This window comes from Pyrus communis, chromosome 15, assembly GCF_041283825.1.
Source record: "Pyrus communis isolate YQ-2024b chromosome 15, ASM4128382v1, whole genome shotgun sequence".
Lineage (NCBI taxonomy): Eukaryota > Viridiplantae > Streptophyta > Magnoliopsida > Rosales > Rosaceae > Pyrus > Pyrus communis.
In genome coordinates, this window is record NC_142579.1 from 28,591,600 (window position 1) to 28,605,081 (window position 13,482).

At 36.8% G+C, this 13,482-nt stretch overlaps 1 protein-coding gene across 1 annotated transcript; it reads right to left on the reverse strand.

Moving 5' to 3' along the window:
• Positions 1-6,316: 6,316 nt before the first annotated feature.
• LOC137728985 (putative flavin-containing monooxygenase 1) lies at positions 6,317-9,763 on the reverse strand. The gene is made up of 5 exons (XM_068467805.2): positions 9,240-9,763; positions 8,598-8,838; positions 7,525-7,706; positions 6,926-7,278; positions 6,317-6,828 (listed from the first exon to the last, which is right to left on the reverse strand). Exons 1-5 carry the CDS (start codon positions 9,684-9,686, stop codon positions 6,486-6,488), a joined length of 1,566 nt encoding a protein of 521 aa, XP_068323906.1. The 5' UTR covers positions 9,687-9,763; the 3' UTR covers positions 6,317-6,485.
• Positions 9,764-13,482: the final 3,719 nt, after the last annotated feature.

A 13,482-nucleotide genomic window follows, 5' to 3' on the forward strand; every position in this document is an offset into this window, starting at 1 on the left:
GAACAATAGGTCTAAACACTTTACATTTCGTGAGCGAATCGAGTTCTACCTGGATTGCTTCTTTCCAGTTTGACCAATCGGTTCTACGTCGACACTCATCGACGGAACGTGGTTCAATGTCATCGCTAATCATGATGTTAGTAGCTACTGAGTACGAGAATGCATCGTCAACGATCATCTCATTCCTATTCCAAACCTCATCCAATACTGTGTAATGGACCGAAATCTCGCGATTCTCGGGAGGCCGACATGTTTCGTCTGAAGCATCACCGTAATCTAGAATAACCTCATACGTTGGAACGGATGAGTGAGCGATGGTCAGATTCAAACTAGGGTCACTAGTTGGTGCCATTTTCCTTTTCCGGGGTTATGAATCCTTCGAACCAGGGGGTCTGCCACTCTTCAGGGTCAGAGCACATGATTGGTTAGCCGCCAATGTACCTTGCCACGTGGAAAGTGCAGCCTCCCCACCTTCGAAGACGATCCAGCCTTCCCAGACGGGCAGTTGACGTACGCGGGGTACATTTATCCTTGCAGGTGTGTTTGTAGCGGGTATGTGTGATATTGTCACCTTTACTAGATCATTAAAAGCATCCGGCATGCTTTGAGTAATGCTCTGAAGATCTATAATTCGTCGCACCTCAGTTTCAGACTGGGCAGTGCGGGGATCTAAATGAGACATAGTGGGAGCATATCAACAAATAAACTCACAATTTCTGAGGCGCCCCTTCTACTAAGCATGTCAACCATGGCTCCCTCCAAGCTTCCTTTCCACAAAGTGCACGCTTTGTTGATAATCTTCCACCGATCATAACACCACCAACTTCCCTTCGACCGGCGTTGGAGTTTTCATGGAACTTATCAACGATTTTACCCCATAAAACCTTTCTATTTTGATTGGTGCCGACGGCACCATCTTCGCTAATCGAAATCCATGCCAAACATAAAGCAATATCTTCGTCAAAGGTCCAATTACGACCTCTAACATGCTCTTTTGCCATCTTGAAAATTCTGGAAATGAGAATAAATGGTATAAACAAAAATTGGAAGAATTGTAGGAGAAAAGTGAGTTTTGTGTGGATGTTTGAACAAATACATAGGTATTTATAGAGTTTTTGGTTGAATTTTAAGTTAAATCATTTTTTAAAATTATTCTAGCCGTTGGATTTAAATTTGGACCGTTAGATCTTTTTTTTACCGTTATATTTAATTATATTTGATCTCAGTCGTTGGATTCAATAAATACATAAATATAAAACTAAAAAAAAAAAATTTGAACCTGGACTATTGGATTAACCAATGGCCCAGTTAAACGTGACCGTTAGATCATAAAAAGTAGCCGTTAGGCTACTTTTTGGAATGATTGCTGAGGGAACACCCTCATGTGGGGTTGTCGGCTAGGCTGAAATGCCTCGCGCGTGCAGTGCGTGGGCAAGTCAGGGAAAGGGAACTGGGCTTCACAGCCCGTGTTTCACTCACAACAGGTAGGGCCCATAATGACTTTTGGCCTAAAAACGGGCCGGTATTTGGCCTTCTTTTAAGTTTTGGGTTTTAGGTTTTCTTTAGCATATGGGTTAGAGTGGGTTTTGGGGGGGGGGGGGGGGGGGAAGGGGAATTTTAGGTTATAAGCCATTGTTGGAGTTGGTCTAAGTATCGAACAATTGATAGCGAATCATAACTGACATAGATTCCCATTTTTCTCTGAGGATCCATTTTGGTACGTAATGGCGGCGCTATTAGCATATAAATGGCGCACATAAACACCCGTAAATGTGAGACGTCAGGCTCGTATCCAGTGACCAACTGTAACGGTGAATGTGGTTGGGTAGCAGTAGGCCTCAGGCGGACCAACATAGTCGCGTGCAATATTGCATAGCCCTAGGCAGATATCGGCAGTTTGGTTCTCATAACCAAAGTCCAAGCTATCAATTCAAGGCGCTTTATGAAAGCTTCTGCCAGACCATTTTGGGTTTGAACATGGGGCACATGATGTTCCACATCAATCCCTACTGACATGCAATAATCGTCAAAAGTATGTGACGTAAACTCTTCCGCGTTATCCAGTCGAATAGACTTAATCGTATAATCAGGGTGGTGAGCCCTTAGCTTAATGATTTGAGCTTGGAGTTTAGCAAACGTGGCGTTACGTGTAAACAACAAGCAAACATGTGACCATCTTGTCGATGCATCAACCAACACCATAAAATATTTAAATGGTCCGCAAGTTGGTTGGATAGGTCCACAAATGTCCCATTGAATCCTCTGAAGAAATTTAGGGGGGTCGTGAATAATCTTTGTATGGGAGGGTTGAATATTCAACTTCCCTAAAGAATACACTTTGCATGGCGGAACTCCAATATAGGGATGTAACTTATGCCCGTGAGAAGATTTAAGGATACGAAGCATCATGTCACGTCCAGGATGTCCCAAACGGTCATGCCAAAGCAATAAAGTGTCCTGGAACTCAGGCATAGGGCCTACCACACTGTGGGCTTCTATGCCGCAAATGGTGGTGATGTATAACCAACTCGGCAAGCGTTCCAACTTCTCGTGAATATGCTTTTGGCCATATTTGTATGAAGTGATACAAAGAAATTTAGAACCATGGTCTTCAATGGTTTCAAGATGATATTTATTATCTCCAATATCTTTAAAACTCAGCAACGTTCTTCTGGACGTGGAGAATAGAGTGCCTCATTGATGGTCAGAATTGTACCATTAGACAACATGATACGTGCCTTTCCGTATCCTTCAATCAGGTTGGATGGTCCTGAAAGAGTTGTCAAATGAGTTTTCTTGGGTATTAAGTTAGTAAAATAGTGTCGTTCACGCAAGATGGTGTGCGTGGTTGCACTATCTTCCAGACAACTAACTTCCCCACTAGACACACCTAGACATAAATTGATTGAATTGGTCACATGCAAAAATATAAGTCCATTCATTCAATTAAGCAATTCGAGAGAATAATATCCATTCAAATAACAATCCATAATTCAAAAAAAAAACCAAAACCAAACAAATTATTCCACATACTTAGAAAAATTGTTTAAAATTAAACCATAAACCTAGCAAATTAGGGGGTAGGCTGGCCACTCCTAGTGGGTTTGGCCACTAGGGGTAAACACCCTAAAAACATGTCTAATTTATTCATCCATAGACGCTAATGCCTCCTGAAAGTCCGATATCTCCATGGATATAGTTGCATCTTCCAAATGATCCACATGTACAAAGTTAGACTCACGATAAGAATGATACTTGGCATTAGCCTCAGGGGAAGCTCAGCATACGCGTGACCAATGATCCTTGGATCCACAACGATAGCATATGTATAGTTCAGTAGAAGCAGCCTGAGTAGGAGCTTTGCCCTTGTTCTTAAAGTTTGGGACCATAGGGGCGAGTGATGGACGCTACTGGGTCATATTTCTTCTCTTAGGTGCAACATTTTGTTGACCTTAGGCTCGTGGTTGGGCTTGTCACCCATTGCCATGACCACAACAATTCTTTCGTCGCTTATGGCTGCTAGAATAAGTCACATGCGCTTCAGGTGAGGTTAGCGCTAGTGGGTCGAGCTTGATGATTTTTCATCAAAAGATGGTTCTGCTTTTCAGCGAAAAGTAAAACAGAGATCAAATCCAAAAACTTGGTGAATTTCTATGCCCGATATTGTTGCTGCAGGACAATATTAGTGGCATGGAAGGTCAAATAGGTCTTCTCCAGGAGATCTGATTCGGTTAGTTCTACTTTGCAGAATTTCAACAAAGAACGGATCCTACAAACTTCAGAGTTGTATTCATTCACGGACTTAAAGTCTTGGAAATGAAGATGCTGCCAGTCGTGTCTTGCTTCATGCAAGTATATGTCTTTCTGGTAATCGAAACGATCGGCCAGAGCAAGCCAGAGGGTGCGTGGGTCTTCCTTAGCAAGATACTCAGTCTGCAATGCATCATGGATGTGTCTTCGAATGAAGATCATTGCAGTAGCCTGCTGAGCTTCGTCAACAGGTTTGTCGGCGATAGGTGCCTCGATGGTGGCTTTAATACCCTTTTGCAGTGAGATTGAGCTTCACGTCTTCAACCCACTTCAGATAGTTTCTTCTAGAGACTTCTAGAGCGGAGAAATCGAGCTTGTTTAAGTTCGACATATCCCTAAAACGGAGGGAGAAAACGTGATTAGTCATATGGTAAGCCACCATAGACATATATCGTAAAACATACAAGTTCTATAGACATGTAGTGGTATAATTTATGCATGAAAACTATAAGTTTCATGTGGTATGTTTTGAATGAAAACTTCAGGTTTCAAATGCACTAAATTTGAAACTATAGGTTCAATTTAGTTTTATGAACGATTAGTTCATAATGAGAGGTTCCTGCAAGAAACATAGAATGCAATATACTAAGTGTAGTGGATTTGAGTCGTCTTCGGGAACTCAAGTGTGAGAGCTGCGGTACTACGAAAATATGTGGCGGTTCAAAGTATAAAAATAAATTATTGAATCATTAATGTCCAAAAGTGATCTTTAGGTTAATAATTTTGGATTCATTATCAGATTAATGGACTGGAGGTCACTTTTAATTAATTCAATAAATTGGGCTATACAAGGTCGATTGTAGAATCTAAATAATATGAAAATAATATTATTGGATCGAAACTAGAGCCCCAAAAATAATTTGGGCTTAGTGTCGTGGGTAATAGGGCACGGGTTGGGTGCCTTAAATATAAGATGAGGCCCAAAAAAGGGACCTTGGGGTGGTCTGCAGGCCACGATGAAGGGAGGAAACCCCAGCCGCAAGCTGGGTTTTGAAATTGGACTGTGAGGGGGGCATGGAAACAAGCCCAGCACACACTGGCTTGTGGGCGAGCACGCGGGAAGGCTCAGCGAAGGCTGGGACCTGGGTCTTGGGTACGGGAAGCTAAGCTCAGCGCATGGGCTGGCTGCTGATGATGCAGGCCGTGACAAAGGGGGCTCAGCAAGCTAGGCTTAAAGGCTGTGGACCAGAAACTAGGGCTGCATGCCCGTGGTTGTGAAGCAGCAAGCCCTACAGGGGCTGCACAGGTAGTCCAAGGGCATCAGGGTGATGCCATCCCATGGTGAGACCAAAAACATACCCAATTTTCGAACCTAGGGTTTCAGAAAAACCCAAATTTGCTTCTAATTTAATTTTATATTTTGACTCACAAATTCCACATAACAATTTAATTGTGCGATGCATGAAACAAATATATATATTGACAAATATATGAACATATACAATATATATATATATATATATATATATCGAAAAGAAAATATAAACATAACAGGGTTCATGCATCATGGGGAATGTTTTCGTGCTTCGTGGACGTTTCAAATATCTTCCTTTATTTTAAGTGTACCTGATTAGCAGAAAACTAATAAGCCTTTGAATGTGGTGGATGATAGCCTCCTCCTACGATGCGTCAATTCCTCAGCTTCTGGCAAGAGCGTGCTGATAACGTGTTGTAGGCCTATTTGATTGAGCGATCTAGGGTTAAAGAGGGAGAGGGGTGCGGCAAGCTTTAGGGAGAAGAGAGATTGATTTAATTGTGAGGTGTGTTTAATTCAAACCATTGTGCCTTTATTTATAGTAGTAGAAAGGGTAAAACCTTTTCCTTTATGATTACAACATTTAATAGGTAATCTAATCCTAAGAGGAATATATAATACTTTCCCAGATTCCTTAGGATTTACACAATCACATTCCTATTCTAAATATGACTGCAACAACTATAACGCAATATTGTTAGAAGTTAAAACCCAATCAGCGAAGCTTGAATGCCCAAAAGCCCTAGCTTTTTGAGGCCGGCATGTTTCGCTTACTGATCCATCAACCATCTCCATTCCTCTACCTTCTTTCCATAACTACCATGCCTATGGTTTAAACACATAATAAACCCTTCAATAGCTTGAGAATGTTGTATGGTAATCTCGCACTAGGCCTTGAATGCATAACCACTACAAATCACGCTTGAGGTTGATTACGATTTTAAATGTTTGCACGCGATGAGGGTTATCGGATGTGTTGAGGACATTGCCTGGGAGACAGACGTGTTCTGGACAAAAATGGTGTGGTTCAACTCATCTAAACCAACCAGTTCCAACCTGAGAATCATATCGAAAGAAACTCTAGCTTAAACTACTTCGAAAGCTCTCATGTTTTTAGCTACTTGTTTTTCCATCTGTGTGTTACATCTCCACAAAATAGGGTTATAACTTATAACAATCAGTTATTTTTCGTATATGTGAATTAGTTGGCAACTTTGCGAGCAGCTCATAATTTTGTGGGAATTTCACAAGTAAACAATAATGGAGAAATTATTTATTGAGATAATTAAATAGATTTTGAATTGCTTATACATGGCACAATAATTCATTACTTTTTTCAGTAAGGAGCTAGGGTTTCTTTATTCTTAGTACTTATGTAACTCTCGATTATAAACTTAATAGGTTATTGCAAACTGTAGGTTCAATGTTTCTTCAGATAGTCTTGACTTCCATATGGGCTAAATGCTTCTGCCAACCAAGTATTCTTCCTCCAAGATGTCCATCCCATCTCCTCGCAAATTTCGTCGCTGTGGTTGATGCTAAAAGTAGAAATGCAATGCCTCCTGTAGAACCTGGTTGTTTTCTTTGAGATTTCCACTTCTTTACTTGTTTGCTCAAGCATTTTCTGCACACTTGGAAGCTCAAATTTATTATCCAGCAGCCTGGCCAGCCATATGCTGCGCAATTCAGAAGAATGAAGATTTGAAACACTCTCGAGATAACCCACGAAAGCCATGTTTGGGATCAAAGGATGAATTGTTCCCCTGCAGAAGAAACATGCATTCAAAAATTTTACTCTCCAATTTTAACATTTCTAAGACTTGTAAATTTTTAAAATCCCAATCCGAAAACTAGGTTTACCTGTATAAGGGTATGATACCAGAAGGATACTCCAACAAGCTGCGAAAAGGGTCCGGTAAGATGGATTTGAGTTTTTTCTTACCATCGTAACCAGTTGCAAGGACCACAACATCAGCTTTTATCTTAGTATTGTCATCAAATTCAATTCCATCAGCAGAAAACCACCATTTTGATGTTGATCTTTTGAACACAATTTTTCCCTTATCCGCCTCGGAGAAGAAATTTTCCGGCATGATAGCCATCTGGCAGGATGCATAGTCCTCCTCAAATGAATGATCTGGCTTTAGTCCATACTTCTCCAAAGGCATCTTCCACAGCAAATATGATTCAATAAATTTTGAAACTGCATGCCTCTGTAAATAACAACCAAACCTTTAAGCATTCATCTCTTATATATTAAGTAAATGATTCCCGCACATTTTTTCTTCTTCTTCTACACACCCTTTTAAGTCTTGTCTCGTGATTCTCAGTGGATTTACTCAATCCAAAGGCCGGAAGTGTGTATGGGGAGAAGAAAGTGTGCATAAGTCACTTCTCACGTATTAGTTTAATATTTTCTTTTCTTGATATGAACTGATTAGTTATTATTTTTAACTTACCATTGGAGACATAATTAGAGAGCAAAGGAGGGTTCTGAGGAAGCTTTGGTTAGGTCTTTGATGAAGAAACTGTGAAGACCTTGTAGAGTAGAACAAGAAAAACGGCAAGCCCCAAATCCAGTAATGGGGAACAGTCCAATGTAAAGTCCTTACTACCATGGTGCATGGTTTGCCTTCTGGTCCTGCAATACATCCATAAAAGGAATTAAAAGTAATTCAGGTCAATATAATCAAGACTCATAAAAGGTCAGAAATCGAGGTCTTAATTCCATAAACAATTGGTAACGGAGAAAGTGACAACTCCTTTTAAGTCTTTGCAAGGTTCTTTTACTTTCTGTGTGGAACCATTTTTCATATATTCACACGGTCCCTTCATGTATCGTGAAATTTTAAATCTCTTATATGCAGATAATATAATTGAGTGACCTAAAGAATGCATGACTGTTGATTAGCAAATAATTGATTAATAATTAACATTTATGAAGTCAAATCTTATGGTGTGTAGGTAATTCATGTGATTTAGAATCATTAAACAAACTCCTTCTAATTCTTTACAAGGTTCTTTTTTTTTCTTTTGTGTGAAACTATTTTTTACATAATCACACGGCCTCTTCATGCATTGCGAAATTTCAAATCTCTTATACACGCATAATTTATGAATGATGTGAAGAATGCGTAACCGTTGATGATTAGTAAATAATTGATTAATAATGAATATTTATGAATCTAATGGTTTGTACGTAATTAACATTTAATAAACATTTATAATGTCAAATCTAATGGTTTGTACGTAATTCAATTAATGTGATTTGGGAATCGTTGAAAAACATGTGCAGTCAAAGAAGTCAAAAAGAATTCGTCAAAAAACTAAAAATAAAAAGTCAAAACGCATCATATATATATTGGTCAGCTCTTTTGATTCCCTGACCACGCAATTCGTAATTTTCAATTCTTGAATTTCTTTCTGCTGTGTGTAACCAGGCAAATTACAACCCCGTAACGTGGAAATGTAGACCTATTTTTACCCTAAGATTTCCCCATATATGTATGAAATTTGAGGACCAAACTTTTACCTTGGTTTGCCTCCGCACACTCGACAGCTAAATCAATAGCTGATTTTTTGTAGCCAACTACAACGACTTTCTTATCCTTTAGTAATTGAGATGCAGCGTCCTTGTCCAGTTTGCAGTAATCAAGAGCATGAAGAGCTTGGCCTTGAAACACTTCAGGGCCTTTATTGTTTGGAAACTCTGGAATTTTGGGTGTATCACCATATTTCCCGATGCAAACCACAATGAACTCGAAGGCGTACCACTGAATTAATTCAAACAAAAAATAAAATAAATCAGAACCTAATTTTACCATATCCAAGATAATAACTAGTATGGATCGATCATTTGAATTACAGAAAAAAAGTATTATCTCACTGCGTCTTACTTGCTGGTATACTATCTAATACAGTGGTATGGTCCACCTCTATCGGATAGTGTTCGTAATTTGCATGTTCAAATAATTTTATTGATTACCATTAATTTGATTACGAATAATTAAAAGTACTATTTGTAACATATTTGCATCTATATATTCCTATAAGACTCTGGTAATTAATCCGAGAATTCCATTTCCACAAACATATTGTAAGAAGTGATGTGCAAACCCTAGGCATGCATGAAACTGTACCAAAATACCATTCGCATATGAAGTAATTGACTAACCTGAATGGTCTCTGAATCATTAGTCTGGACAGCAACTTCCCAAACAGGCTGACCGCCAGCTGGCGAGAGAGTCCGATACTCCACAGGTTTGACACCAAATTCAGTGTTTTCTCGGTCACCAATGAACCGGACCTCGACCACCTTGGAATTAAACCTGACAAACTTAAGCACATCAAAGTGCTCAGCATAAGAGTTCAAGTAGGCCAATATCTCAAGGTGAGAAGGATATTCAGTGTTGTCCCTGTCAGGCCAAGGGAAGTCAGAGAACTCATAGTCACATCGATGGGACTGAAGTTTTGTGGAACTGTAAGAACAATGCCTCCAAACCCCTCCAATGGAGTCGGAGGCCTCGAGAATAATAGGGTTGTAATGGGCTAGTTGTTTAGCTGCTGCTATGCCACTTACACCGGCACCAATGATACCAAGTTTTGAGACTATTGGATCCATAATTTTTTGGTTAGGCGAGCTGATTGATGAAAGAGATGGGTTTAGAAATGAGGGTGGTATATTTGTATACTATCGATTTGCTTGGTTGGTAAAACAATGTGAGAGCAGATCGTATTTATAGTGGAGGTCCAGGGCTGCATGAGAGGGTCGTCATGATGATGGAAGCACGTGAAATTGAATTTCAAGTCTATAAGGCTTTGCTAGGGTCAAATTTCCATTGTGGTTCACGATCATTTCTCTAGCTAGTAAATGTTATGCGAAATTGGTAAGTCATGTACGGGAACCTTCCTCGTCATGGTTCGTTTACATTTGTTGATCAAAGTATATAATTCTGTTGAATATATTATAGTCACGCATAAATTGTAGCACATTTATTATTTTTTAATTAACATACTTTACTAGTGAGACATATCAACCTTATCAGTCACTCATGTTATAACACATAGAAAGATACATGACGTGACAAGTGTTTTAGGTACACAAAAAATTCTTGGCGTCATGGTGCAATTGTTTTCAATGTATAATAAGAATCATTTATCTATATCTATCTATCTATCTATATATATATATATATATAGGGAGAAGAAAAAAAATGGTGAAACTTTCATAATACCCAAATTGCCATTCTTCAGTTACAATTTAAAAAAAAAAAAAAAAAAAAAAAGATTAAAAACATGTAAGGTGGTTAGTAAGTTCATTATTTTTCAAAATATATTTTAATAAAAATAATAATATCTAAAATAACTAAAACTCAAACAATAAAAAAAAAAAAATATTCAATTGTCAAATGCATAGGCGTGTGGCAAAGTTGAAGGCAAAAAATGTGAAACTTTCAAAATGCCTAAAAGCTCCCTTTTTAATTTTTAAAGAATGTAATTTAATTTAACAGGGAAAAAACTGTAAAAATACAAAATAAAACTATCTCACGTACAAGAGGGAGTAAATTACTGATATACAAGAGGGTGAAACTTTCATAATACCCAAATTGCCATTCTTCAGTTACAATTTAAAAAAAAAAAAAAAAAAAAAAAAGATTAAAAACATGTAAGGTGGTTAGTAAGTTCATTATTTTTCAAAATATATTTTAATAAAAATAATAATATCTAAAATAACTAAAACTCAAACAATAAAAAAAAAAAAATATTCAATTGTCAAATGCATAGGCGTGTGGCAAAGTTGAAGGCAAAAAATGTGAAACTTTCAAAATGCCTAAAAGCTCCCTTTTTAATTTTTAAAGAATGTAATTTAATTTAACAGGGAAAAAACTGTAAAAATACAAAATAAAACTATCTCACGTACAAGAGGGAGTAAATTACTGATATAACTATTTTTATTTTTATTTTTTAAATCTATACATATAATGAAAAAGAAAAGTAATTTTGCCAAACACGTAGGGGTGCGGAGAGGCCAGTCTCAACTAAATCTTACGTATATTATTGAAAAACACTAATTAAGAAGATCACCTTATTTTTATATATGTTGATCATGTTTACAACTACATTTTAGGAGACATTTGTGATGATATAGAGCTTGAATAAAATCATTAATTGACATGCATGTAGTACATGTAAAAAGTACGATTTTAGTCATATTTATACATATGTTTATGCATGGCATATATATAACCTACATTAAATCCCTTTGATTAAGTAGTACTTGCATGATAAAATTAATCCCTAGAGTACATCTCAAACAATTTAATTAAAGGAAAACTAACAAAAAGTCCAAAAAAAAACTTTAGTTTTAATGAAAAATGATAAATAAATGTATAGTGAATAGTACAAGGGAAATGTAAAAATTTGGTTTTTCGTTAAAAGTGTACTATGAGTGTTTCGTTAAAACTCCCTTTAATTAATGATCCACCAAACAATTTGATGCAACATAATCCACGAAACAATTTGAGTTAATGATCCAGGCCAAACAATTTAATAATGATGTCCATGTAACTTTTGAGAAAGATCCACCAAACAATTTGAATGCAGCTTAATTATGGAGTAGGCATCCATGCATATACGGGCACATAAATTAAACAAACAGATAGAATTTTATATGCATGTAGTTAAACTGGCTAGATAATCTCAAGATCATACGCTTGCTTTCACTAGTTAGTTTAGATATATGTTAATAAAAGTCTAATGGTATTAGATTAACTATTTTAAACTTTTAAGGAGAGAATTCCAGCCGTGGGGTATGGGCTGATTAGTAAATTTTAGGTTCAATGTATATAGAATATTATCTTACAAGTAAAAAGAAGAATGTAAATGATTTATAATTTTTACTTAGTGAAAATGTAAAAGTCGTTGATTGATGGTTTGGATAGTTTCACGTGGTATACTATTTTATGTGTTATGATATGAGTGGATGACAAGGTTGATATGTCACAATTCTAAAGTATAGTAATACAAAAAACTTGAAGTGTTATAAACTTGAGTTGAATAATAACGTCATGTAATCATATTTAAAGTAGATTTAAAAAAAAAATACTAGACGGTTTGGCCTTCTTACTTTAATATAGAAAGTCCAATGCAATAGGTGCAAAAGGAAACATCCAAGAATTGAACAAGAAACTAAAAGGAAAAGAGGTAACATGCTGACTGAAATCTACCATAAAGAATATACAGAATCAGAAAATAAATTAACGACAACACGTCTCTCTTGAAAACGATCATACTAATCTTTTAACTAACAACTAAAATAGGCTTAATTGCGGTGATTTTTTCAATATTTCGTACAGAAAGAATGTATTTTCTATATATTTGGCGAAGTTAAGCCAAAAGCGAAGTGGAAACTAATCGAAATTAAGTGGGGGTCTATGTCTTACCCTTCTTTATCACGCTAAAGTTAAGCGACAAGCAAACTGGAAATGTATTAAAATATAGCAATCCAAACGCATGAATCTTTTGTGACCCTTAAACCAACTAGTCAGATACACACCTGGAGTTTTTGGTTTACAATTTCTGTACCAACTTCAAACAGTTTAATGAAATTGCATAGCAGTTTCAAAGCTACCTTTGACTCGATATTTAAGTGTTAATTTCTTAGCCATGACTCAACTGGTTTATACTGGGACGACAGTCAAAATATTTTAATTGATTTCATGCAGATACACGATTCATGCGGTCTCCTTAACAGAAGTCCATAGTAAGACTTGCCATGCAAGTTCTTGGATGAATTATATATACTATCAAGTACCATGTATATGAAAGAAAAATGTGGAAAAAAAAGGAGAAAAATGGGGAAGACCTTTGTTTTTATTTTGATATTTTAAGTAAGTAAAATTACTACCATATTCTTATTAGGTATATGTTATTGGTCTCGAATGGGGGCTGAGCGCGATTTGTGTTGTTTCGAATTTGTATCTAAGTCGCACATAATTTGCACGTTGCGGTTTGGCTAATTCCAAACTATATAATCTAACCATAAAATTTCGAACGAACGTAATCGGTTCACCAATATTTGTTTGGGGCCGAACTCAATAAGGCTTAAAGAAGACAAATTAGGCATTTACTTGCAACCCAAACCTTTGGCTTAAACTATTCAAAAATGGATTTTGGGAAAAAGGGAAATCGACATTTATATAAAACTACAAAATAAAACGAGACAAAAATTGGACTTCATAAAAGTGCAAGAAACAAAATTAAGTGGATTGTTCTGGTAATTTAATTAGTTAGTTGTTTGGTTTATTATTATGTTAGGTTATTTTGTCATCTTATATATGGGTGTTCTTGTTGGACAAGTCTAGAGTACTGTTGTGGAATAAAAATTTGATTTTCTTTACCTATTAGCCTGTTAGGTT